The following is a 25,627-nucleotide window of genomic DNA, read 5'->3' on the forward strand; positions in this document are numbered from 1 at the left end:
GGGCCTCCCTCTGTTGTGGCCTCTCCCGTTGCGGAGCACAGGCTCCGGACGCGCAGGCTCAGCGGCCATGGCTCACGGGCCCAGCCGCTCCGCGGAATGTGGGATCTTCCCAGACCGGGGCGCGAACCCGGTTCCCCTGCATCGGCGGGCGGACGCGCAACCACTGCGCCACCAGGGAAGCCCCCTTTGCAAAGCTTTTAAACTAGGGTTCTACCACTGCAGGGACCACTTATATAGCCCTCAGGAAACAGGTATATGTAGACATAAAACCTACCCCAAAAATCCAGCTCATACAAAGATACACTTCCTTTGCTTGGAGCTTAATTTTCAATATTTTTTCCAGGAACTACAGGAACTACATGTCTGGACATTTAAGGAAATGGAGAAAGGCAGCATTCCTTGCTCTGCCTTAGGAAGAGCCTGTGTGTGTTCCCCTGTGCCTCTGTGTGCGCGGGGCAGGTGGAGATACCCCAGGTGGCAGACATGGTCCTCCTCCCTCTGGGGTCAGGAAAGTAGCTGGACAGCAGAGGGCGCTGTGGAGCTTACAGACCTTGCATTCGTGGGGGTAACCTGTTCTGGAGCCAGAGTTTTCCAGAGACAGCCAGGGATCTTGAGTGGTCTTCTTAGGCCTCTGGTGTGCTATGGTCCTATAGCAATTTCTCTTCTTTTCTCCAGAAACCTAAGTAACACCTAAAAGGTATTGGAGAGAGGGTAGAAAATATAATCTTTGGAGTCAGAGCTGGTTTTGAATTCCACTTCACCTTTTTGAACTGTGGGACCTTAGGTAAGTAACTCTTCAGTTTTTTCATGGGCAAGGGTGGTTATTAATTCTGTTGTGCAGAATTAGGGATGAATTTGTATCAGGAGCTTCTTACAAGCATGGAACAACCGTTCCATGCTTATGTATCAAGGGCCTACTCCGTGCCAGGCAGTCCTTGGCATTGGAGAGTCCATGATGGGCAAAAAGCAGACGAGGCCCCTGCCTCACAGAGCTAACAGCTTAATAGGGAAGACAGACTTTAATCAAATAACCTCACAGATAGATAACAAATCACACCTGTGCAATTAAGTGCAACAAAGGAGTGGTCTTGGAGCTCAGTGAGGAGGAAGTACCCAGGCAGGGAGATTTCCCTGAGGTAGAGAGAAGTAAGTTTAATTTGAAGGATGAGTAGGAGTTTATGAAGCAAAAAGGGAGGGAAAAAGCCTTTCAAAAAAAGGGAACCGCTTATGCAGTGGCCATGTTTTTGAGCCTGACACAGGGCTAGTGGAACAGCAGGGCCGAGAAAACAAGGTGGAGCCTGGTGGGTGATGAGACCAGAGAGGCAGGGGTCTGATGACACAGGACCCCATAGGCCTCCTTAAGGAGTTTTGTCTTTAGCCTAAGAACAGTGGGAAACCATGAAGGGTTATAATCACAGGCTATTGGTGAATATTCATTTTAATAGGTTCTCTCTGGGGACTTCCCTGGTGGTCCAGTGGCTAAGACTCCATGCTCCCAATGCAGGGGGCCCGAGTTTGATCCCTGGTCAGGGAACTGGATCCCACATGACGCAACTAGGAGTTCACATGCCTGTGGCTAAGGATCCCACATGCTGCAACTAAGACCCGATGCAGCTAAATAAGTAAATATTTTTTTAAAAAGTTCTCTCTGGCTGTAAAACTCATAGCAGACCCTGGATCATCTTCCCCTAAATGCACCTTCAGGTACTAAAGTTGCTAAGTTCTGCTGGCTGATCCTTCCTCCTTATCCTTTGCATCCCTCGACATCTCTTCATGGGAAGATTGCAGTGGTTTCCTAACTGGTCTCCCTGCCTCCAGTCACACCTCTACACAAGCTTGAACTTACTTGACCTTCACAACAGGCCTGCAAGTAAGCAAAGCAGCAATCCTTATCCCTATTTTGCAGATGAGAAAACTGAGGTCTAGTGGTACTGTGGAACTGGCTCATACAGGCTTGTGAAAGCCAACTGTTAAAATTTCAGAAATTTTGGGACTTCCCTGGTGGTCCAGTGGTTAAGACTTTCCACTCCCACTGCAGGGGGCGTGGAATAAATTTTGCAAGACAGTTGGTTTTTTTTTTTTTTTTTTTTGGCTTGAACCCCAGCCTTCAGCAGTGAGAGCATAAAGTCCTAACTACTGGACCGCCAGGGAATTCCCTACAAGCCAGTTGCTAAACACAGCCAACTATTAAAAATTAAATTATACAAACATTAAATATATTAAAAACAAAGGTAATACATTCTCAAAACTCATCACTTCCTAATAATTTTACTAGTATTATTTACCTGTGCTCTTGAGGTTATTTGTGTTGTTGTATCTGCTACGTAACAGTATGAAACTACTGCATAATAGTATGCTCTGTGTTCAGTAAAGTCAGGATGGTAGATTGAAATCAGCCTTGGTGGAAGGATTTACACCAGAGAAATCGGCAGACGCTACAAATAGGGACTTGATTTATTGTTTTGTCGATAATCTAGATTTAAGAAAGTGATGAGAAAATGTAAATAATTCACATTTTAAGTGAATGTGTTATGTCTGTAGCCATTACATCTGTATAGCACAAAACTTGAGGAAATATTCTTTCAGTATTTGAAAATTGTTTTCTTATTCAACAAAGAAGTCGCTCCCATAATTGACAGGTAAAACGTCTTTGTTTATTCACTTTCCTCTTACATTGACACAGAGGACATCAACCAACATCCGTGTCGCGATTACATTCCCCGGTCAACTGAAACCACGGGTTGGCTACCCATACAGCAGTTGGGCAAAAATCAGTGAAAGCATTCTGTGACAATAAATTGGTTATAAGGAATCTGCAAATGTACATTATTATTTGTAAATTCTGTGCTACACATCTTTATGTACCTATATATGTGCATACATTCCCCTGTTCTCCCGACAGTCGGCTGTTCAACATTTAGCAGCATAGCACTGGGTCTAGAACATGTTATTCATGTGTCATTCCATAAATATTCACTGGATGCCAAGGCGGGGATACAGTTAGTCAATGAACAAACGACTTGGCCACTGTCACACATCGCAAGCGGCATAGGCGGGACCAGAGCCAAAGATACTGTCCTCCCAAGGCCAGCAGCTCTCTCCCAGGACTAGACCAAGGTTTCCAGGGCCACCCCACCTTATCCGGAAGGGTGGCTTCGGCCTGAGGGCCCGGGAAGTGAAAAACCAGGGTCGGGGTACCGGACTAAGGGCTAGGCGGAAAGCAGCTCACGACCAATAGCGGCCCAGGCCCCGCGTAACGTCACTCTTCGGAGAGGCCGGCGCGGGCACGCCCTGGGGAAAGGGCGTGGCCACCATCACCCGGAAGTGACGCATTGGGGGCGGTGCTCGGCGGCTCCGCGCAGGGTGGGCTCGCGCTGGGCTCCGCGCGACCCCCGCCCCCTCTATGAGGCAGAGGCCGCGGCGGCCGTTAGCGCTGTCGTTCCGGGGGCCGCGGCGGGCGGGGCTCCGGAGGGGCCCGGCCTAGTCCCCACCCCAGCCCGGCTCCCAGCCGCCCGCCCTCCCTCCCTCTCCCCGATGCAGGGGGCCGAGCTCCGGGATGGTGAGGCGGCGGCGGCGGCCGCTTCGTACCGCGTCCTGAGCCGCCTGCTCGGCTATGGAGAGGCGGCCCCCGAGCCAGGCCCGCCGCCGCCGCCCCCGGGCCATGGCCCCGCGCCGCCACCCTTCCTCGCGCGGCCGGGCCCGCGGGGCTCCCGGCCGCCTCAGCTGATGGTGTTCCGCAACGTGGGTCGGCCGCCAGAGGAGGAGGACGCGGAGGCGGCCCGGGAGCCGGGACCCTCGGAACTGCTGTGTCCTCGGCACCGCTGTGCCCTGGACCCCAAGGCCCTGCCGCCGGGGTTGGCGCTCGAGCGGACCTGGGGCCCGGCGGCTGGACTAGAGGCGCAGTTGGCGGCTCTGGGGCTCGGGCAGCCTGCGGGGCCCGGGGTCAAGACGGTCGGCGGGGGTTGCTGCCCGTGCCCGTGCCCTCCGCAGCCGCCCCCTCCGCAGCCCCAGCCGCCTGCTGCCGCCCCGCAGGCCGGGGAGGACCCCACGGAAACGAGCGACGCGCTGCTGGTCCTGGAAGGCTTGGAGTCGGAGGCCGAGAGCCTGGAGACTAACAGCTGCTCGGAAGAGGAGCTCAGCAGCCCGGGCCGCGGAGGAGGAGGGGGCGGCCGGCTTCTGCTGCAGCCTCCGGGCCCTGAATTACCCCCGGTGCCCTTCCCGGTGCAGGACTTGGTCCCTCCAGGGCGCTTGAGTAGAGGGGAGCAGCAGCAACCTCCCCCACCCCCGCCTCCTCCTGGGCCCCTCCGGCCGCTCGCGGGCCCTTCTCGGAAGAGCTCCCTCAAAATCCGCCTCAGTCGCTTGTTCCGCACGAAGAGCTGCAACGGTGGCTCCGGCGGTGGGGATGGGGCCGGCAAGAGGCCTTCCGGAGAGCTGGCTGCTTCAGCTGCGAGCCTGACAGACGTGGGAGGCTTTGCGGGCCGGGAGCTGGACGCGGGGAGGTGAGACTGGCTGGGGGGCGGTGGGACTGGCTGACAGACTTCCTTTTCTTGTTTCATTTCCCTTTTATTCTACTGCTAACACGATCCTGACAATTCTTAAGATATGGTCTTCATAAGGAGGCGGAGACTTGGGGCGAAAGGTGGTGACATTGCCCATTAGGTCAGAGCTGACTGTGGGAGCAGCCTTCACTCTAAGAATTCACTCCCGCTGTGATACTTATCAGCTGGTTTCCATCTCTCTAGTTGAGCGATGATTCCAAACCATCCCCCCCCCCACGCCCACCCTGGCCCAGCTTTTAAAGTTTTTCCAAGGTGTCTGTCTACCATTACCCCTGGCAGGGGGCTTGCTGGAAAGGTGTAGCCTTTGCGGCAAAAGTTGCTGTAGTGTTTGACCACCTTGCTTATTCTTTCTGTGTACCAGCACCCCCTTCACACTCAACGCGTGCAGATGATGTGACAGACTTGTGTAGTTGTAGGCCAGCAGTCAGTTGGGCATCTCTGTTCAAAGTTTTAATGTTTTCTTGGTTGGTTTCTTAGATATACTTGGTATCTCAAGCCTGTATGCTGACCACTGTGAGAATAGAAAATAGCTTTGCTCTCAAACCCACATGAGAAGTCTAAGTATGAGGTATACTCATGTACATTAGTACATGAGTTCTAGGCCAATTGATGAAAATTCCAAACTTAGACATTTTTTTCCTGCATTTCTGAAGGGTGGACGGCTCTCTGACATCCAGTGTTAGATTTGTACATCGGTTTAGAAAAGCTGTCAACTTTTGGGTCAATGAAATGAGACTTCCCTTGTGGTAACTGCCATTGTGGTTTGCACTGTTGAGTGGGTTCTTAGAAAGATTGGAATTGGTTTTGGTGCAGCTCATGTGATGGATTCATGAGATGCACTGGTAGCCACAGCCCAAGGCTGAAAAACATTGAGAACTACTGTTCACCAGAATCACGTGGGGAGCTTTGGGAAAAGATCAGAGGGCCAAGAATTTGAATTTTTAAAAAGCTCCCTAGTTGGTCCTAAGGTGTGATCTGGACTGGAAACCACTCATCCTTTCAAAGGAACTTGTACTTCAAGAGGAAAGTGTGGGGTCAGTTTTTTTTGTTTCTTTTTGTTTTTGCCATGTGGCACGGGGGGAATCTCAGTTCCCTGACCAGGGATGGAACCTGTGCCCCCTGTGGTGGAAGCGCAGAGTCCTAACCACTGGACTGCCAGGGAACTCCCTTGGTCAGTTTGACTTTGTTGCCTTTTCTAAACAGCTGGGCCAGGGGCTTATCTTGGGGATCAGACCAAACCCAGACTTCCTGAGGAAATCAGTAGGTTGATGCATGTTGCCCCTTCAGGTAGATGTATGTTTCCACATTTGCCTCCCAGTGAACTCAGGCTGGGAGCTCAGGTCTGGAAAAGTGTGGCTGCTGAAGCAGCTTTTTCGTGGTAGGCTCTGCATTCGATGCTCCACGTAACCAGTGTAGATGAAATTTTCATCAGCTGGGGGGAGGGCAGGATTGAAGCTGTGGGTAATGACATAGGATAGATTGCTAGTTTTCTTGTGGTTTGTCTTGCCTTTGTTCCATATTGACCAGGACTTAGTCTAAGATTCCAGAGACACCAAATAGGAGGTGTGGCGTGAAATTAGCTGCTACGTCTAATAGATTAGGAGGAGGAAAAGGCATATAACATTATACGGTTTTTTGCATTTGGAAGCAGAATTTAATGGTCATTGGCTGCTCTGTGACCAACCCTCACACTAAGCACAATACAGATTTCTACTGCAGAGCAAATTGGGCTGTAGCTCTGCAAAGAAGCTTAGTTCAGGGCACTGGAGAATTACATTTTTTGGTCCAAGAGCTTTTTCTGATGAATTGGAGAAGAGCTAGGTATTCATGTATGAACGTTTGGTTGACTGCTGTTAGGCGGCAGCATGTTGTACAGAGAATGTGAACATTTAGATTCCATGTAGGGCTCGAGCATCAGCTGCGGGATGTGGGCCAATTTTGTCTTCTTCATACTTCCCCCTTTTTTTAATCTGTAAAATGGGAGTGATTCCTGTCTTGTTCCTGTCCTTATAGGAATAGAGTGAAGACAAGAGAAATTGAGATGGAATATTTTGTGCTTTTGGAGAAGTAGTAAGATTGAACTGGTGATTTTTTTTTTTTAGTGCATAAAATTTGGTGCTGTTAGATTTTCTTGTTAGCTTTTCCACAGCTTACTATGTGCCAGTCTTGCTGGCAGCCTCGCAGCTGTGAGAAGCTTGATAAGTCTGGCCAGGGTAGTTGTGATTTCTATGGATCTGCACCTCCTTAGTAAGTCCGCCCTGTTGGGAGGAAGGATAAGTTTGGATTTTTAGCTTGTGCTCTTGTTTTGATTGGTAGGACCTGGAAGCCATGAGAAATGTCAGTCTTTTGCCAGAAGGTATATGCCTGCCTTCTTATTGTTGGAGTTAATTATGAGTCTCTGCAGTCTTTGCTGTGTAATTTGGGGTTTTTACAGTAACCTCTGGGCCTGATTCTCTTTGCTCCTCTCAGCATTTACCTTCCCCACAGCTATCACTAGAAAGTACCTCCTACAATCTTATTTATTTATTTATTTATTTTTGGCTGCATTGGGTCTTTGTTGCTGCGCGCTGGCTTTCTCTAGTTGCGGCGAGCGGGGGCTACTCTTTGTTGCGGTGCGCGGGCTTCTCATTGTAGTGGCTTCTCTTGTTGTGGAGCACGGGCTCTAGGCGCGTGGGCTTCAGTAGTTGTGGCGTGCGGGCTCTAGAGCTCAGGAGTTGTGGTACCCGGGCTTAGTTTGCTCGAGTGGGCGCGAGCTGGGGCTACTCTTTGTTGCGGTGCGGGGGCTTCTCATTGTAGTGGCTTCTCTTGTTGTGGAGCACGGGCTCTAGGCGCGTGGGCTTCAGTAGTTGTGGCGTGCGGGCTCTAGAGCTCAGGAGTTGTGGTACCCGGGCTTAGTTGCTCCGCGGCATGTGGGATCTTCCCGCACCAGGGCTCAAACCCATGTCCCCTGCATTGGCAGGTGGATTCTTAACCACTGTGCCACGAGGGAAGCCCTACAATCATTTTTTAATTTAATTTATTTTTTTGGCCATGCCGCACGGCATGTGGGATCTTAGTTCCCTCACCAGGGATAGAACCTGCGCCCCCTGTGGTGGAAGCGCAGTCTTTTTATTTATTTATGTATGTACGTATGTATGTATGTATGTATGGCTGCGCTGGCTCTTTGTTGCTGCGTGCGGGATTTCTCTAGTTGCGGCAAGCGGGGGCTACTCTTCGTTGTGGTGTGCTGGCTTCTCATTGCAGTGGCTTCTCTTGTTGCGGAGCACAGGCTTCAGTAGTTGCGGCACGCAGGCTCAGTAGTTGTGGCTCACGGGCTCTAGAACGCAGGCTCAGTAGTTGTGGCACATGGGCTTAGTTGCTCTGTGGCATGTGGGATCTTCCTGGACCAGGACTCAAACCCGTGTCCCCTGCATTGGCAGGAGGATTCTTTTTTTTTTTTTTTGGCTGCCTTGGGTCTTCGTTGCTGTGCATGGGCTTTCTCTAGTTGCAGCAAGTGGGGGCTACTCTTCGTTGCAGTGCGCAGGATTCTCATTGTGGTGGCTTCTCTTGTTGCAGAGCATGGGCTCTAGGCGTGCGGGCTTCAGTAGTTGTGGCGCACGGGTTCAGTAGTTGTGGCTCGCGGGCTCTAGATCACAGGCTCAGTAGTTGTGGCGCACAGGTTTAGTTGCTCCACGGCATGTGTGATCTTTCCAGACCAGGGCTCGAGCCCATGTCCCCTGCATTGGCAGGCGGATTCTTTTTTTTTTGGCAGGCGGATTCTTAACCACTGCGCCACCAGGGAAGCCCGAAGCACTGAGTCTTAACCACTGGACCTCCAGGGAAGTCCCCCTACAATCATTAATAAGGCTTAACAGTTTCCATATTTTAACATTAAGCAAACTTTAGTTCCTTTCAGATGCTTTAGAGTCTGCTAAGTTGACCTTCCTGGATATACAGAGTCTTAGGTCTAGTATGAGTTAGCTTAGATAACTCTTTTGAAGTGAAGGAAGAAATGGGCCCACCAGCTAATCAGGTTTCTGTTTTTCAGAACTGGGCTAGGCCGCGTAACACACATATGTTGGAATTCAGAGAGCTGGGCTTGATGCCCGTGGGCTTCAGTGTTATATACGATTGCTATTTCAGGAAAACCAGTGAAGTTTCCTTGTCTGTTTCACATATGGTTAGCTGATTGTCTTCCTTTGTGTTTGGTGAGAAATAGCATTTGATCCTACTTTTTTGAATCATCACATAATACGACTTGGTTGGAAATGGGTACCTTGTTCATTTCTCAAGGTTTGTTTTTTTCCTACTTAACCAGTTGAGGATATTACTGGCAGTCTTCATAGTTGTGAGGTGGAAAAATGGAGAAAAGTTCTGTAGTGGTTTCCTATCTGGGAAAAAAGATTCAATTCTGGAAAGAGAGGCAGGCTCCCTTGGCATCAGTTTGGGGCCCTGCTGTCATGGACAGACCTGGCAGACATGAGAAACCCTTTTCTCTGTTTTCTTGGGTCTTCAGGTCTAAGGGGTCTTTTTGAGAAAGAGCATGACATGCTGAGAGCAAAATGATTTTTTGGTGTGGTGAGGAGGGTCTGATTTTTTCTTTTTTTTTTAACTCCTAATGTTTTGTTTTTTGTTTTGTTTTTTTGCGGTACGCGGGCCTCTCACTGTTGTGGCCTCTCCCGTTGCGGAGCACAGCCTCCGGACGCGCAGGCTCAGCGGCCATGGCTCACGGGCCCAGCCGCTCTGCGGCATGCGGGATCTTCCGGGACCGGGGCATGAACCCGTATCCCCTGCATCGGCAGGCAGACTCTCAACCACTGCGTCACCAGGGAAGCCCCAAGCTCTCTTTTGGAATGAGCAGCCTGACTTCAGAAATCTCTGTCCATTTGAGTCTTGTGTCTTTTACTTCTTAACATTTTGCCCACTGACATCATTCCTAAGGTTTTAGACCTTGGGCTACACCTCTGGGCTTTTCTCTGGAAGTTCCCTCCATAGGTTCTTTAGTTGGTTTATGGTGGAGTTTCAGATCTGACCTTGTTGCACAGATGTCTGTGTATTGGAACTAAAAATGAGCACGTGGTTTTTGTGCCTGTAGCTGATGAGCAGACACTGGCTTATGATGTGTTGGAAATTGCAGAGGCTGGCTGACTTGGCACTGTGTGCTTTAGCAGGGGCAGAGGTAAATTGTGGCTGCAAAACCTGATATTTGGACATCCTACTTTAGAAGTTAGAAAAGGACGTGTAAGTCTTAGGACACCGTAGAGGGGATTTATGGACAAGAGAGGGAGAGCATTACGATTTCATTGTTTATGTTTTAGGCTTCAAGGAATTTGAAAAGTGGCCAGTGATTATATCAGTGTGTTGTCAGCCTGTCTAATGAACTCCTTTTATCCCACAGATCTGTTGCCATACAGTTAGTAATTTGCAGAGTGGAAATGGACAGAGGCATCCTATCTCTGTTACCTGCAGCACAAGCAGTGCATAGCTGACACAAAGGACTAATTGCCTCAGAGAAGACCTTTACCTAAGGTCTTCTGCTGCCCCTGTCTTGTTCTGCCATCTGAGGCATAGCCCACCAAGTCCTACCCCACACCACCCGTCAGGTCTTTCTGCTGCTAAGATGCAAGTGGCCCACTGGCAGAGTTACAGTGGCTTAACTTTGTACCCTAATGCTTGTCAAGGTGGTCTGGGGAGGAATAGAATAATATGGGAATGTAGTATAGAAGGGTTAGTTAAAAATGTTATCTGGAGCCATGTCATTCATGTTGCTCTCCAAAAAACACATCCAGCTTAGAATGGTTATCATTTTAAATGTTTCATATATATAAGAAAAGATGTATAAACTGTATGTACAATAATAGTAATGAAATGTGTACCTAGGTAACCATCACTAAGCTTAAAAAATAGAATGTTATCAGTATCTTTGAAGACCCCTGTGTGTTACTTCCTGATTACCTCTCCCCCTCCCCCATGTAACCAACCACCATCCTCAATTTTATGTTCATCCTTCCCTTGCTTTGTTTTTTATAGTTGTCTACATTGGTCTTTTCATGAATGACTGCCATTAGAATGCTCTCAGGATCCTTGAGACAGAAACTGTTTTGGATTTTCAGTTAGACAATATCTCCCCAAAGAGAGGAGGAGGAGAGGCACTCATATTTATTATTAGCCTTTCAGCTTCTTAGACCTTCTACTTCTCTAACCTTCCTTATTTGCCAGAAAAAGCCATCCTAGGGCTCGCAAATGGCTCTGCCTGGGTTTAGAGTCATATGTATTTCTTTTTCTAGATCCTAGAAACTATGATTTTCTTCAAAATGCCAGGGGCGGGGAGAAGATGAGCTGGAGTGAGAAGGCCTCCGCAAGATGTGTGCATTTGGGTACTGCTGTTCTTCAGTGCTTGGCACTGAGGAGGCTCGTCCCCAGTATGGGCAGATGGCAGAGTAACGCAGCTTCCTTTGAAAAGAGGCAAACCGCCAAATGGCTGAGGTGTGAACCCTTCGAAAGGCCAGTGCTTTAGGTTTCTGCTTGCTGAGTTTAATGTTGTATCCACAAGTTACTGAATAAAAATCAGCTTGAAAGCTCTTCAGTCTTAAAGTTAATGTCCAGTGGAATTAACTTTCCATTCCAGCCCTCTGGAGTGTTGCAACTAAGCTGCAGACTGCCATGAGCAACTTTTATAAATAGAGGGACTGTGTGTGCTTGTGTCTTGTTCTGATGTAGCCACCTCTCCTGTGCGTGCTGTGGGCGGGGCGTTGACAGTGGGCACCATCATTCGACTTCTCAAGTCTCAGCATGGAGGCGGCTGCAGAGGGCGTGTGAGATAGGTCAGGAGAGGGATTCCGGCATCTTGGCTATTTCTGAGTAAGGTCTTCACAGTATGGTTTTGAAATTCTGTTTGAAGTGAGTTCTGAGAAGCACAGACATCTCTGTTAAAACATAAATGAATAAAGATCTTCCAAAGTCAAATATTTTAAAATATGATTTCATTTTGGATTTTCTTTGCTTCTGACCCCGTCTATTGGTGAAGTTGAAGTTTTATTTCAACCTTTGGGTGAGAGTAATTTTGGAAAGTGAGCCAGCTACAAGGTGTGGAGTCAGGCATTTAATTTGGTGGTAGAATTTTTTTTTTAAGCCTGATTTGTTGACATATCATTTATATACCACCTAAAATTCACCTTTTTTAAGTTGCTCAGTTCTGTTAATTTTGGCAAATGTCAAAATCATAACCTCTGCCACAATCAAGGTATAGCATATTTTCATCACCTCCACAACTTCTTTCCCTTTTAGTCAATTCAGTCATTCTGAGGTGAGTTTTTTGAGCTCAGCACATTTCTAGCCAGAAAGTCTTTGTCAGAGTCTTTTGGATTTCTTTCATTTCTTGCCCAAAAGCCAGTTGAAACTGGTGCAAAGTGAAGTTACCTTTGGTGTGTCTTCACAGGAGATCTGGGTTTTCCAGCTGGTTTGGGAGCAGTATCAGGAGCATTCTGGGGGGGAGTGCTGTGACTGGCAGCTCAAAAAGGGGAAGAGGCCGTCTTCTTCAGGTGCCAGGCAGAGCTCCTAACTTGAAGAGGCTCCCCTTTGGCTTTGACCTATGGCTTGGAGGCATTTTGCAAAAATCACAGAGTTCTTACTGGTTGAAGATTGCATGTGTATCCTATAGTGCTGTTCTCAAGTCCAAAAATCTTGCCTGGTTCATTTTGGCAGGAGCAGGCCCAGAGGGAAAGCTGGTGCTCTGAGGTGGCACCTGTTCAGGTCAAGAACCTTTTTCTTGGCTCCCATGTGAAAATCAACTCTGTGTCTGACTTGCTTCCTCTAGAAATGAACTTACTAATTACCACTCAAGGTGTTTTAGTCTTTTAATGTGAAGGGTATGGTAAGCTCCAAAGAGATTTCTTAGTGCTTTGTAGGCTGCTGAATTCTGTAGCCAAATCTATTTAGGAATTGCCTTAATTATTTTATTCTCCCCCTTTAAATTTTAGGCTTTATTACAAAAGTGTGGCTGACAACGACTAGGGTTTGCTTTGTTTTTTGGTGCATCTGGAATTGAGTGTTGCAATGATTTTTTGTTATTGTTGTTGTTGCAGTGATTTAAATGCATGTGTGTTCATTCCGCACCTCATTCTCTGTGTGCTTCTTACCCCTCAGGAAACCCAGGTTGACAAGAACTCAAAGTGCCTTTTCTCCAGTCTCCTTCAGCCCCCTCTTCACAGGTAAGGGTGATCTCTTTCTTTTTCTTCTGACATCTGAAAGCATGAGTGTTCTGAGACGAGTCAGGAAACACTTGCAGATGCATCTCAGAGGGAGCTTCAAGCATGTCTGCAGTTATTTTCTTCATTTCGTGCCTGCTGGGTTTGGGGTGAGGCTATTTTTATGGTGTGAAATGTATTCTTGACTTTGGATGCTTTATAGTTTGAGGTAGAGACTGCTTGCTGGTAATTAGGTGGCCCTGGCAGTTATGCAGGCTTTATTAGTTCAGGGTCATCACATATAAATTAAAAGTAGAAATTACAAATTTATAGGCTCATAGCGCATAAAGGACTCCCCAAAAGTCATACAATTCCTGTCCCTGCTTCCAAGGGTGTTCATGGCTTATCTAATAAACATGATCCATGATGATCTGGTCTATTTTTAAAGACTTTGGGCAAAGGGGATCACATGAACTCTTGTCTTACCCATTTTTGGGGCTAGCAGTTCTTGCAGCTGTTAAAGAGTTCTTCATTGGATCTAATTTAAGTCTCTCCTCTTGCAGCAGGGAACACAGTTGCTAAAGTAGGAAAGCCGTCAAATATCCTATTGCCTTCTCCTTTAAAGGGGAGCTTTTTCTGAGAGGGAGACCTTTTGTTATGTGAGTCAGGTGTGAAGCTCCTGCTTGAATGAGATGTAGAAAAGGAAGTCTGGAGCACACAGCCTCAAATCTTAGAAACTGAGTGCTCTTCACTGGGCATGGCTGAGAAGCCTTTAAACTGAATCCCAATTTCAAACTCTTTTGGATACTGTGTCCCTCAAAAAAGATGATTGCAAGAATTATGATCTGGGACTGGACATTTCCAGGAAAATGTTAAGCCGGCTAGTGGCACCCCCATCACTGGGTGGACTGCTGTGAGCTGTCAGGACAGGTGAGTTGGTGCCTGCAATAGGTACAGTTGGAGAAGGAGGTCCTCTGTTCACATCCCCTCTGTTCTTATCCCAAGCAAAGAATTAAAGGATCTTATCCTGTAGCAGAATGTCTTTCTAGTTAGTAGTTGTTTCCCTTTTAAAGTAATGAAACCCACATTTGTAGTTTCAGGTTCCATGTTCTTATATCAAAGAGCCTTAGCTCTCTTGAATTACATCCTTTAAAAAGTGCCTACAGGGCTTCCCTGGTGGCGCAGTGGTTGAGAATCCGCCTGCCAGTGCAGGGGACACGGGTTCGTGCCCCGGTCCGGGAAGATCCCGCATGCCGCGGAGCGGCTAAGCCCGCGAGCCATGGCCGCTGAGCCTGTGCGTCCGGAGCCTGTGCTCCGCAACGGGAGAGGCCACAACAGTGAGAGGCCCGCGTACCACAAAAAAAAAGTACCTACAATCTAGACCTCTCTGACCCTTCAGGAAACCTGGGCTCATTGCATTGCTCTGGGCAGCTAGGCCTTCAGTCATTAAGCTGTGTGATGAGTTCTTAGAACTTCCACTGATGACTTTTGGAAGAGCTTTTCTGCTTATCTTAATTAGTGTTCAAGACCTTTGTTAAAAAAAACCATATTAGATCCTGACAACCCAGCTCCTGGCCTTTTAGAGATATTTGTTGCCTCATTTTCTTAACTGGGAAACATTAAAATTCTAGCTGAGGGGTAATTCAGCTTCCCAAATAAGAAAAAGGTGTTGGAAATAACACCCTAAGGGCCAAATTACAGAAATCCCAAATTCTGACTTGTGGATCAGACCTACCAAAACAAACTTATTCTTGGCTGTCAACCTTTTGTTGATAAAATACCCTTCGTTCTCTGATGATTCAAGAGAGAGGTTAGACGGGGTTGGGTGGCAAGAAGGAGTGTATATGGCAGAGAACAGAACTGCGTGACTGGGAAGTAAGGAAACCATGTGCCTGACTTTTGGCTGACTGAGGAAGTAGTTAATTATTAGGGTTGTAAATGCACTTTTCGGCCTTTGCAGCCTCAACTATTAGGAATTAATGGATATCTGAAATGGTTGGTTCTCTTATGAGTGAATATCCTGGAAAATCTAGATGTGGAAAGCCATTTAGGAAGAAGTTGGAGCTAACATTGGGACCTTTATCTGCATTCAGCGTAACAGTTCTTACGTTTTAATGGCACTTGCTTTACGTGTCCATTTGGGCTTGTAACAAGCTGCTTGCCTTGCTCTCCGAGGCAAAAATTGGTATACAAATCTGTAAAAAATAAATGGTGTGGCTTCTATTTGAATAAAGAAGACCTCTTATTCAAGGTTATATCCTCAGTGGCAGAGCCAGGATTAGTTGGCTTTTCAACTGTCAATCCCATGTTTTTGTCTTAAAGATCCTTGATCTAAAGATCAAGGGTAAAGGAATGATGGAATTTAAAATTGACTTCTCAGGTGATTTTTTTTGGGCGGGGGGTGGGGGGGGGGTGGGATTCCAGCCACGGAGCATTAGATTTTGAGCTTTCTGAGAGCCATGGACCTCTCTAGCCTCCCTTGCTTGCCCTCTGTTTCCCTTTGCTTCCTGGCCTCGGCTTTGGGCAAGGTGCTACTGTAACATGCTTGCTCCATGAATCCCTCAGGTGAAACAGTGTCACTTGTGGACGTGGACATCTCTCAGCGGGGCCTGACCTCTCCACACCCTCCAACCCCCCCTCCTCCTCCAAGAAGAAGCCTCAGCCTCCTAGGTATAGTTTCCTCCCCTCTCTGTCTTCTTGCCCTAGTGGGAGGGTGAGCTCTATGGACCTGTTGTTCTTTGCCAGGAGCCAAACAAGCTCCTGGGTTTCTCATGATGGCCCAATTATTTCTTGTCCCTTTCTCAGCACCCCTGTCCTCTCCCGAAGTGGTTAAATGGGTCTCTTACCTGCATGCTATAACATCTACTGTCCATATATTGATTCGATCTTTATTTATTTATAAAGGGTAATCATCTTGCTCTGAATCTACTGCTAGTGGGCAGCTTTAGGGATATCCTTACTTTCCTGCTTTCAAGCCAAGGAAACCAGATTAAGATGATTGGTGCCCTGTGTGCAAAAAGACAGGGTGAAGGTCAGGCCATCTTGCCCCAGAGGGCAGCCTGATGATCCTTCTCCCTCTCCTCTGCCTTCACCTTGCTCATTCTGTGCCCATATTTCTGAACCTCTTGCTTTTGTTCTCTCTTCTAGATGATATCAGTGGGACGCTGCCTACATCTGTCCTTGTGGCTCCGATGGGGTCTTCCCTGCAGTCTTTCCCCCTACCTCCGCCTCCTCCACCTCATGCCCCAGGTTAGCTTAGCCTAGATGCAGGACTTGCAAGAGTGGGGAGTACCAAGTGATATACTTCTGAAGGATGGGAGAAATTTATTTATGGAAATAACAGAATTTATGAGAAAGCTTAAATTGTATCCCCTTGGCTGGACCAGAACTCCTTGGAAATGAGGCCAAGAACTGGTTTTTCTAACCCGTTTTCTTTATGGAGGTGAATCTGATTTTTGGTAGAGATAAAAGACTTGGATATTTTTGTCTCTTTGCTGCTGAAACTGTTTTGCAGTCTTTGAGTCGGTATCACTTAGGAAACTGCCTTAATTTTAGCAGAGGGAGGAGGTTTAATATGTTGCTGGTTTTCAAAGTTCTGTGGTTTTCCTAAACTTTTAGCATTTACTGCAGCCTTGTAAATAAGTACCAAGCATTCAGTAGCCATACCTGCTTTGCCAGCCTCCAGTATCCAAGGAATAAAATGAATGAAATGAATTATTTCCTACTCGCCTGGCAAAATCTACTTGCCTGGCAAAATCGTTGCTCTTCCCGGGCAAGTAAGCGAGTCACTATTTCCAAGGCTGCTTTCCCGGCACTTCACCTCGAGGTGGGAGAAGTTGGAATCGCTCTAGGCTGGTGAAGGCCCTGAAGTAGTCACCTTAGTCAGGTTAATGAGCTGCTCCTTACCCCTTTCCTGGGGTTAAACGCCCCCACCCATCCTTCACAGCTTACACGAGCTCACACAGCTTTTTGTCCCAGCCCATCCAGCTCTTCCCCACTGCTTTGGCTTCCACCCTTTCCAGCTTATCTTCTAATGCCTTGCCCCTCTTCAGTTAGCCTCTTTGTTTTGGGGGGAGGGTCTACTTGAGGTTGGGAACAATGAGGGTCGACAAGTGACCGCCACTCTCTTGCCCTGCAGATGCGTTTCCCCGGATCGCTCCCCTCCGAGCAGCCGAATCCCTGCACAGCCAACCCCCGCCACCCCTCCAGTGTCCCCTCTACCGGCCCGACTCGAGCAGCTTTGCAGCCAGCCTTCGAGAGCTGGAGAAGGTAGGTGGTGCCTCCTCTTGCATTCTCCTAATTCTGTACCAGCTCCCCTTTTATTATTTTTAGAGGAAGAGTAGTTTCCTTTCCTCTGTATTTACAGTGACAAAACAATATGCTGCGATTGTTAGTTCTATAAGAGATGTTGTAAAATTGAATCTGAAAAAAAAAAAAAATCTGAACGTGATGGAGAAATGTTTACATAGTTGACCCAGGTCGCTCTTCTCTTCTTTGTAGGGCCTTGGTAATGGAATTGTAAAATTATTTTTGTGTTACTTTGGAGGCCTAAAAGTGTGATGAACCTGGTGTTCATTGCTAATGGTTGAGACACTCCTAGCAGCTTTTACCTATTGCAGCGTTTTGGAAACGGGGTTCTTGTGGTAAGAGAAATTGTGCTGAAAATTTTGACATTTCTCTGTTCTGTTAACTACTTGACCACTTCTTCTTTGATAGTGTGGCTGGTATTGGGGGCCGATGAATTGGGAAGATGCGGAGATGAAGCTGAAAGGCAAGCCCGATGGTTCTTTCCTGGTACGAGACAGCTCTGATCCTCGTTATATCCTGAGCCTCAGTTTCCGATCACAGGGTATCACCCATCACACCAGAATGGAGCACTACAGAGGTGAGAGGTGCTGGCATTTGAAGGAAGCCTTCTTCCCCCTTTGCCTTTCCCTACCTTTGCTATCTGACTTTTTCACTGGAAGGATTCATAGAAATGGAACTGTGAATGAGGAGGAAAATCTCGTAGACTCAGTTGAATATTGATATGGGCACTGGTTTCGATCACTAGAAGAAATGTTGGTGGGGGTTGGGAGGAGCCTAAGGGTGCTGTTTAAAAGTATGCTCAGGGGCTCCCCTGGTGGCGCAGTGGTTGAGAGTCAGCCTGCCGATGCAGGGAACACGGGTTCGTGCCCCGGTCCGGGAAGATCCCACATGCTGCGGAGCGGCTAGGCCCGTGAGCCATGGCCGCTGAGCCTGCGCGTCCGGAGCCTGTGCTCCGCAACGGGAGAGACCACAACAGTGAGAGGCCCGCGTATCGCAAAAAAAAAAAAAAAAAAAAAAAAGTATTCTCAGCATCTTGTCTACTAAATTGGAGAGTCTGAAGAAGACTATTGAAGAACAGAACAAAGCCAGTAAAACTCTCTTGGTAGAAGGAAGAAATAACCTAGGACCATTAGACACATTCTTCCAAACTTTGGTTTATAATTAAACTTACCATCTAGAGATATTTACTATTAAATCATATATACAAAGAGGAGAATTTGTTGATCCTGTGACTGTTCTGTTCTGAATTTCTTTGCCTGGCAGTCACATCAGCCCTTCTTGCCAGGCAGCATGGTGATAATTATGTCTTCTTTTGGTCAGCTTTGTAGTGTCATAGGAAATAGTCATCAGAACTCTATGAGAGTTTGTGGGATCAACGTACTTTAGACTGTCTATCTTCCTTCCTGGCAGTACTTCCTCTGTGGTCCGGTTGTGCTTAATATTCCAGTGATGTCGAGAAGCTGACTTGTTCAGCGCTGCAGTGTGGATGGGCATTCTGTATTTGACTTGGGCCACAAACTTGTGATGGTCATTGGTGGTAGGGCTGGATAATACATCCTTTGTCAACAATTTGTAATATGCTACAAATTTTAAAAGTGTGGAGAACTCTGGGGAATTTCAGGGACTTGCCCCCCTATCCCTCATACTCTTCCCACATGTGATCAACTTCAAATGAGCTATATTAGATATTTCATTTCAAGTAAGGGGCTCTTTCATGCTCTTCTCAGGCACCAATGTGTCTCTCCTGCTCTCAGCCACCACTGTGTCTCTCCTGCTCTCAGCCATGTTCTGCGGGATTTATTTGGTTTGTTTCTCTTGTTAGGCAGGAAGTACCTGTTTAGGTCAGCATAGCTTTGTCCATGGTTTTCTCTGCCCCCATCTCTGCTTTCTTATTTATTTATTTTTGCCTGCGTTGGGTCTTCGTTGCTGCTCACGGGACTTTTCTCTAGTTGCAGCGAGCAGGGGCTACTCTTCATTGTGGTGCACGGGCTTCTCATTGCGGTGGCTTCTCTTGTTGTGGCACACGAGCTCAGTAGTTGTGGCTCGTGGGCTCTAGAGTGCAGGCTCAGTAGTTGTGGTGCACGGGCTTAGTTGCTCTGTGGCATGTGGGATCTTCCCAGACCAGGGCTCAAACCAGTGTCTCCTGCGTTGGCAGGCGGATTCTTAGCCACTGCGCCACCAGGGAAGCCCCTCCACCTCTGCTTTCGAGATGCATGAAGAGAAAGGAACTTCAGTCCAAAGACCTGAGAATTAGAGAACTGTGAGGTAGACTGCTGCCTGTTTTCCTGCTGTTTCTAAAAGCAAAAATCAAACAGACAAACAAAAAAAACCCCAAAGCATTTCAGAGTGAAGTGCTTTTATAAACCTATTAAAATGATAAGTGTGGGCTTCCCTGGTGGCGCAGTGGTTGCGCGTCCGCCTGCCGATGCAGGGGAACCGGGTTCGTGCCCCGGTCTGGGAGGATCCCACATGCCGCGGAGCGGCTGAGCCTGTGCGTCCGGAGCCTGCGCGTCCGGAGCCTGTGCTCCGCAACGGGAGAGTGCGCGTCCGGAGCCTGTGCTCCGCAACGGGAGAGGCCACAACAGAGGGAGGCCCGCATACCACAAAAAAAAAAAAAAAAAAAAAAAGATAAGTGACCAGGCCATGGAAATGATGAATAAATGCTTGACCTCTAGGTTCCTGATAGGTGAGATGCCAGGAATGGGAGGGTGTTTTCAAATGGTTCTCCAGTTACTTTTTGTTCAAAGGGACTTTTCTTCCTTGAATAAATGGAATTTTTAATAGAAGCTTGTGGGCCTTTCAGTTGCCAGCTTGCAATGGAACATTTGTCTTCGTCTTTTTAAGTGATCCTGTGAGAGTAGCTAGGGAGACTCAAATCTGCAGTTCTCTTGAGTGATTAGTATCCCTTTTGTGACTCCTTTGGATTTAGTGCTTTAGTTGTTGGAGTTTTTTGTTGTGTTTTTTCTTAAGTCATGGGAGTTCAGATTCCCTTTTGCCTTCGGGATTCTAAAGTTTGGGGTGGAATCTTTGTAACATGTTGGAGCATGGGATTTTAGAAGTTACAGAAGAAAAGACTTAGAATTTGATTTTTGTGCCTAACACACATGAACGAGTGAGACCCACAAAACTGCTGTTCCTGTCTTTCCTGGACAAGACTTAGAATTTGATTTTTGTGCCTAACACACATATGAATGAGTGAGACCCACAAAACTGCTGTTCCTGTCTTTCCTGGACTATTCCATGCATACTTGAAGACCTAGATCTTTTTGAGGGTATGTCATTTAAACTCGCTTTTGCTATAGCAGTCTTTTCTTTTTGGTCTGTGGTTTAAAGATTCGTGTTCATAGCCAACAAAATCTATTTATGTCTCTTTTTCTGACTTGAATTTACTATTGTTTAACAAAAACCTTGTAAGACCTAATTTATGTCTTATTAAAGGCAACATCTTTCCATTAGTTATGGAACAAGCAGGAACAGGGACCTTTGTCTGACTGAGCTTGACTAAAAACTACCCTCCCAGAAGTGAGAATCATTAAAATGTTCAAGCCAGCCTCTCAAATCTTTTCGAAGTAAGTTTTGCATTTTTACCTCTCCTTAACTTTCCATGGCAGGAACCTTCAGCCTGTGGTGTCATCCCAAGTTTGAGGATCGCTGTCAATCAGTGGTGGAGTTCATTAAGCGAGCCATCATGCACTCCAAGAATGGGAAGTTTCTCTATTTCTTGAGATCCAGGGTTCCAGGTAAGGCTATAGTTACATTAATTATTATTATTATTATTATTATTTTTTTTTTTGTGTGTGTGTGTGGTATGCGGGCCTCCCTCTGTTGTGGCCTCTCCCGTTGCGGAGCACAGGCTCCGAACGTGCAGGCTCAGCGGCCATGGCTCACGGGCCCAGCCGCTCCGCGGCATGTGGGCTCCTCCCGGACCGGGGCGCGAACCCGGTTCCCCTGCATCGGCAGGCGGACGCGCAACCACTGCGCCACCAGGGAAGCCCCCCCTATTATTTAACTGACTTGGGTATGATCCAGTGTAGGATCTCTACCCCCACCCCTGCATCCCCCGCCCACCCCCCACCAAAAAAAAAAACCAAAACCAAAAACACTTGAAGCTTTTTTACCTGAAGCTTTTCTCCCTGGCTCTTGTAGCAACCACTCTTCCTAGAGCCCAGTGGCTAATCTCCTGCCCTTGTATTGAAAAGGAATTGATCCCTCAACATATCGAGAAGGAATCTTTGCTTCTTTGATCATATGAATGAAAAAACTGATCCCACCACTGATGTCCCGGAGTCATGTGAATATTTAACTTGCAGAGGTATCTCGTTGTCCCTCATCCAGGCATCTCACACTTACATGTGAAACAGAGAGCTCTTAGGTCATCTCCTTGGGGAACAGGGAAAGTAAAAGAGTATTCACTAGAAATGGTGAGTGTCAAGGAGGCTGAATTTAATAGCAGTCTGTTCTGGATTTTGTCCATTTGTACAAAACTTTCTGTCAAAGAGTAGATACTTTTTATTTACCTTTTTATTTATTTATGGCTGCATTGGCTCTTCGCTGCTGCGTGCGGCCTTTTCTCTAGTTGCGGCGAGTGGGAGGAAAGTAAAAGAGTATTCACTAGAAATGGTGAGTGTCAAGGAGGCTGAATTTAATAGCAGTCTGTTCTGGATTTTGTCCATTTGTACAAAACTTTCTGTCAAAGAGTAGATACTTTTTATTTACCTTTTTATTTATTTATGGCTGCACTGGCTCTTCGCTGCTGCGTGCGGCCTTTTCTCTAGTTGCGGCGAGTGGGAGCTACTCTTCCTTGTGGTGCGCAGGCTTCTCATTGCGGTGGCTTCTCTTGTTGCGGAGCATGGGCTCTAGGTGCAAGGGCTTCCGTAGTTGTGGCATGCGGGCTCGGTAGTCGTGGCTTGCGGCCTGTAGAGCACAGGCTCAGTAGTTGTGGCGCTCGGGCTTAGTTACTCCACGGCATGTGGGATCTTCCCGGACCAGGGCTCGAACCCGTGTCCCCTGCATTGGCAAGTGGATTCTTAACCATTGCGCCACCAGGGAAGTCCAAAGAGTAGATACTTTTTGTTGTTTCCCGTAACCCTACCAGTATTGAATACAGAGACTAGTCTCCGTTTGGGAGCACTGGGCAGTTCCCATCCTTGCTGGTGTGGTTATGTAGTCTTTCTGCACAAGTAGGGAGGTAGCTATATAATCTCCATTGAAGGGTGGGGAGAAGGGATGGTTTGCAGGAATCTGCTTTTATAGTGTTGGAAAAAAGTAAAATGGCAAGCACATTAACTGAGGAATTTGTAAGATACAAACAGAACTTAAAATGAGAACTTCATGCTTTGCCATTGAATCAAATTAAGATTCTTAAACAAACTGGATGCCAAGAAATTGCTCTAAAAAGAAGTTACAGGGAAGCCTCCAGTGGAACATCAGTAACAGGATTGAACCAGGTTACAGGAGTGTGTTTTATAATCTTGGTGATTTCAATAAGGCACGACGGTGTGAACTGTATTAATTCTCACTTCATTTAGTATTTGCCTCAGTGCTGTCAAGACAGTTGGGTCTCATGCAGTTGACTTGGTTAAAAAGGAAAATGTCAGAATCCTTTCTTACAGGAACTGACTCTGCTTAACAATCTTTAGAGTTTGTGGCCTTTGGGGTATTTATTTAACAAACAAACATTTATTTTTTAAACTCAGTATCAAAAATAAGCCACTTCTGTACCCTCAGAGAGCTCTTAGGTTAAAAAAGGGGACAGGTAGGAAGATAAAGGCAAGAGCACATGTTAAATTAAATACAAGACATGACAGTGATTGACAGGGACAGGGTGGGTAATCAGCTCTGTTTGTGGGTGAACCAGGGAAATCCTCTCAGAGGATTCTGAAGTCTGGAGCATGTATCTACTTGTAGAGTATTGAGAGACTTCATGGAATCTTGGACTCCTCAGGTATAGCACGTTTCATTCCACAAATGTGCCCTGTCTGCAGAAATTTTAAGTAAGATTTTTAACATTGTTAAGGGTTAGAGCTTGCAGTGATTGCTACTATTTATTGAGTGCCTATCATGTGCCAGGTACTTTGTCAGGTTCTTTATTTCAATAGCTCTGATTTCTTGCAACAGCCCTAGAGTTAGCTAATAGATTGGTCTACTTAAAAAAAAAAAAAGATTATTTTCATTTTGTCAGTGAGGAAACTTAAGGGTGAGGCCCCAAAATGAGGAAGATGTGGCACACATATACAATGGAATATTACTCAGCCATAAAAAGAAACAAAATTGAGTTATTTATAGTGAGGTGGATGGATCTAGAGTCTGTCATACAGAGTGAAGTAAGTCAGAAAGAGAAAAACAAATACCGTATGCTAACACATATATATGGAACCAAAAAAAAAAAAATGGTACTGATGAACCTAGTTGCAGGGCAGGAGTAAAGACATAGACATAGAGAATGGACTTGAGGACACAGGGTGGGAAGGGAAATCTGGGGCATCAACATATATACACTACCAAGTAAAATTAGGTAGCTAGTGGGAAGCAGCAGCATAGCGCAGGGAGATCAGCTCGGTGCTTTACGATGACCTAGAGGGGTGGGATAGGGAGGATGGGAGGGAGGCTCAAGAGGGTGGGGATATGGGGACATACGTATGCCTATGGCTGATTCGCGATGACCTAGAGGGGTGGGATAGGGAGGATGGGAGGGAGGCTCAAGAGGGAGGGGATATGGGGACATACGTATGCCTATGGCTGATTCGCTTTGGTGTACAACAGAAACTAACACAGTATTGTGAAGCAATTATACCCCAATAAAAATCTATTAAGAAAAAAAAGATTAGAATTAAATCAGACTTCTTTTCAGAAACCATGCAAGAAATAAAAGAGTGGATTGAAATATTTAACGTTTTGAAACAAAAAACCACTCTCCTAGAATTTTGTATCAAGCGAAATTATCTTCTAAAAATAAAGGAGGAATAAAGACTTTCTCAGAAGAAAAAAAAGTGAAGCCACTTACTCTAAAGGTTACTCAGTGCTGAAGCCAGGATTCAAACTGAGGCCGAACTAACTCCAAATCTTGTGCTTTATTTCCCACCCTCTGTTATGGGAAAAAAATAGCAGTAAGCCAATTGCAGGTTGAGTTTGCTGGGATTTGTGGAGAGGACATAAAGAAGTCAGAATTTTGTTTATTAGTGGAGACTGTCTTTCTAGGACCTCTGAGGAATGCTACAGGTAGAATATCCATTTGCACTTAAAATTGTAATCAAGTTGACAAGGCAAAGCGAATTAGTATTTACCCCTAGACCATAAGTGACCTCTCTTTGAAGGATTGGGACAAAGAAGGCAATGGTTCTCCTTTACCATTGTTTGCTGCCTTCCTTTGCTTATCACAGAGGTCTAGGCATTCTGTGAGGCTGACTTTATTAGGGGGGAGGATTCGCGTGAGGAAGTGGTAGTCATTAGAATGTAGGTTGAGCTCTGTCAGCCTGCACCAGGGATTATAACACGGTGGATTCTAAAAGGAGCCCTTTTGTTTAGACTTTGGGATGATGATAACTGAATGCCTACAAGGGGCTAGTATTATTTCATTTAACCCTTACAAAATCCCTTGAAGGGATGTTACAGTCTCCCTTTTTTTTTTCTTTTTTAAAATACCGATTAAGAAACTGATGTGCAGTGAGTTGCAGAGTCAGGATGCAAAGTCAGGTTTTTCTGGCTCAGATCTAGAGCTGGATGCAGTCGCAGCACATCCAGACTGGTGTAAAAGGATGCCGGGGATTATGGGAATTTTAAAGCTGGGACTAATGGGAAAGTTCTGGATGGTGGCAAGTAAGGAGCAGAAGGAATTTAATAAGTGGAATAGTTCGCATCTGGGGGAGGAATCGTTGGTAAAAATGATGGCACCTGAGCTTGGTTTGCCCCTTACCTCTTCTCATGTCAGTGTTGGAGCATGGTCATGGTAAATCTGAGGTTGCTGATTACACCTCTGTCTGGTCCATTTCACAGCTGTAAACTAAACCCCTAACACCAAGCAGCAATCTCAGAAAGAGAATGTGATTGGATTAGCACAAAACTTCTGTTGCTGTGAGAGCCAGAACTCAAAGTGAATTGTGTCCTTCTTAGTTGGGAGAATCTCCATCATCTGTGAAGTGCCTGAAGAGAAAACACTTTTTGTTTTTTAATCACACTTTGAATTGGATAACTCTAAGGAAATTGGTCGCTTCCTCTTTTGTAACCATCATTTAGGCCATGATTACTTGTTTAGGGCTATGTCTTCCTTGTATCCTAGGATTTCTCAATTCGGCCCTATTGACAAGTTTGGGGCTGGATAATCCTGGCCTTCAGGGAACAGTTTGTTGTGGGAGGAAGACCTGGGTGTTTGGGTGCTCAGACCTGAAAGAAGTTTGTCACTCCTAACCTGCTCCTTTTTGGGGGAAGAGACAATAGCCAAGTGGCTGGAAACTGGATTTGTGCCCAGGACCCTGGCATGAGGACCAGAGGAAAGTTCTTGATGATCACTCTTCTACCTTGTCTTTCACTTTCGCTGCACTGGTGTCTTATGTTGGATTTATTTCCATTTCTTTTTTTTTTTTTTTTTTTTTTTTTTTG

At 46.5% G+C, this 25,627-nt stretch overlaps 1 protein-coding gene across 5 annotated transcripts in view; it reads left to right on the forward strand.

Moving 5' to 3' along the window:
* Positions 1-3,350: 3,350 nt before the first annotated feature.
* The window catches only part of SOCS7 (suppressor of cytokine signaling 7), a 35,041-nt gene continuing 12,764 nt past the window's right edge, over positions 3,351-25,627 (forward strand). For 2 of the 5 annotated variants that reach the window (XM_007117950.4, XM_028498644.1), the window contains exons 1-7: positions 3,351-4,499; positions 12,684-12,748; positions 15,290-15,394; positions 15,872-15,973; positions 16,863-16,993; positions 17,441-17,609; positions 20,644-20,772. In XM_007117950.4, the coding sequence (XP_007118012.2) occupies positions 3,535-4,499; positions 12,684-12,748; positions 15,290-15,394; positions 15,872-15,973; positions 16,863-16,993; positions 17,441-17,609; positions 20,644-20,772 (1,666 nt within the window). In that variant the 5' untranslated portion in view covers positions 3,351-3,534. The remainder of the gene's footprint in view (positions 4,500-12,683; positions 12,749-15,289; positions 15,395-15,871; positions 15,974-16,862; positions 16,994-17,440; positions 17,610-20,643; positions 20,773-25,627) is intronic. The other 3 variants (XM_007117949.4, XM_055090053.1, XM_028498643.2) reach the window with 3 other exon arrangements.

This window comes from Physeter macrocephalus, chromosome 14 (genome assembly GCF_002837175.3).
Source record: "Physeter macrocephalus isolate SW-GA chromosome 14, ASM283717v5, whole genome shotgun sequence".
NCBI lineage: Eukaryota > Metazoa > Chordata > Mammalia > Artiodactyla > Physeteridae > Physeter > Physeter macrocephalus.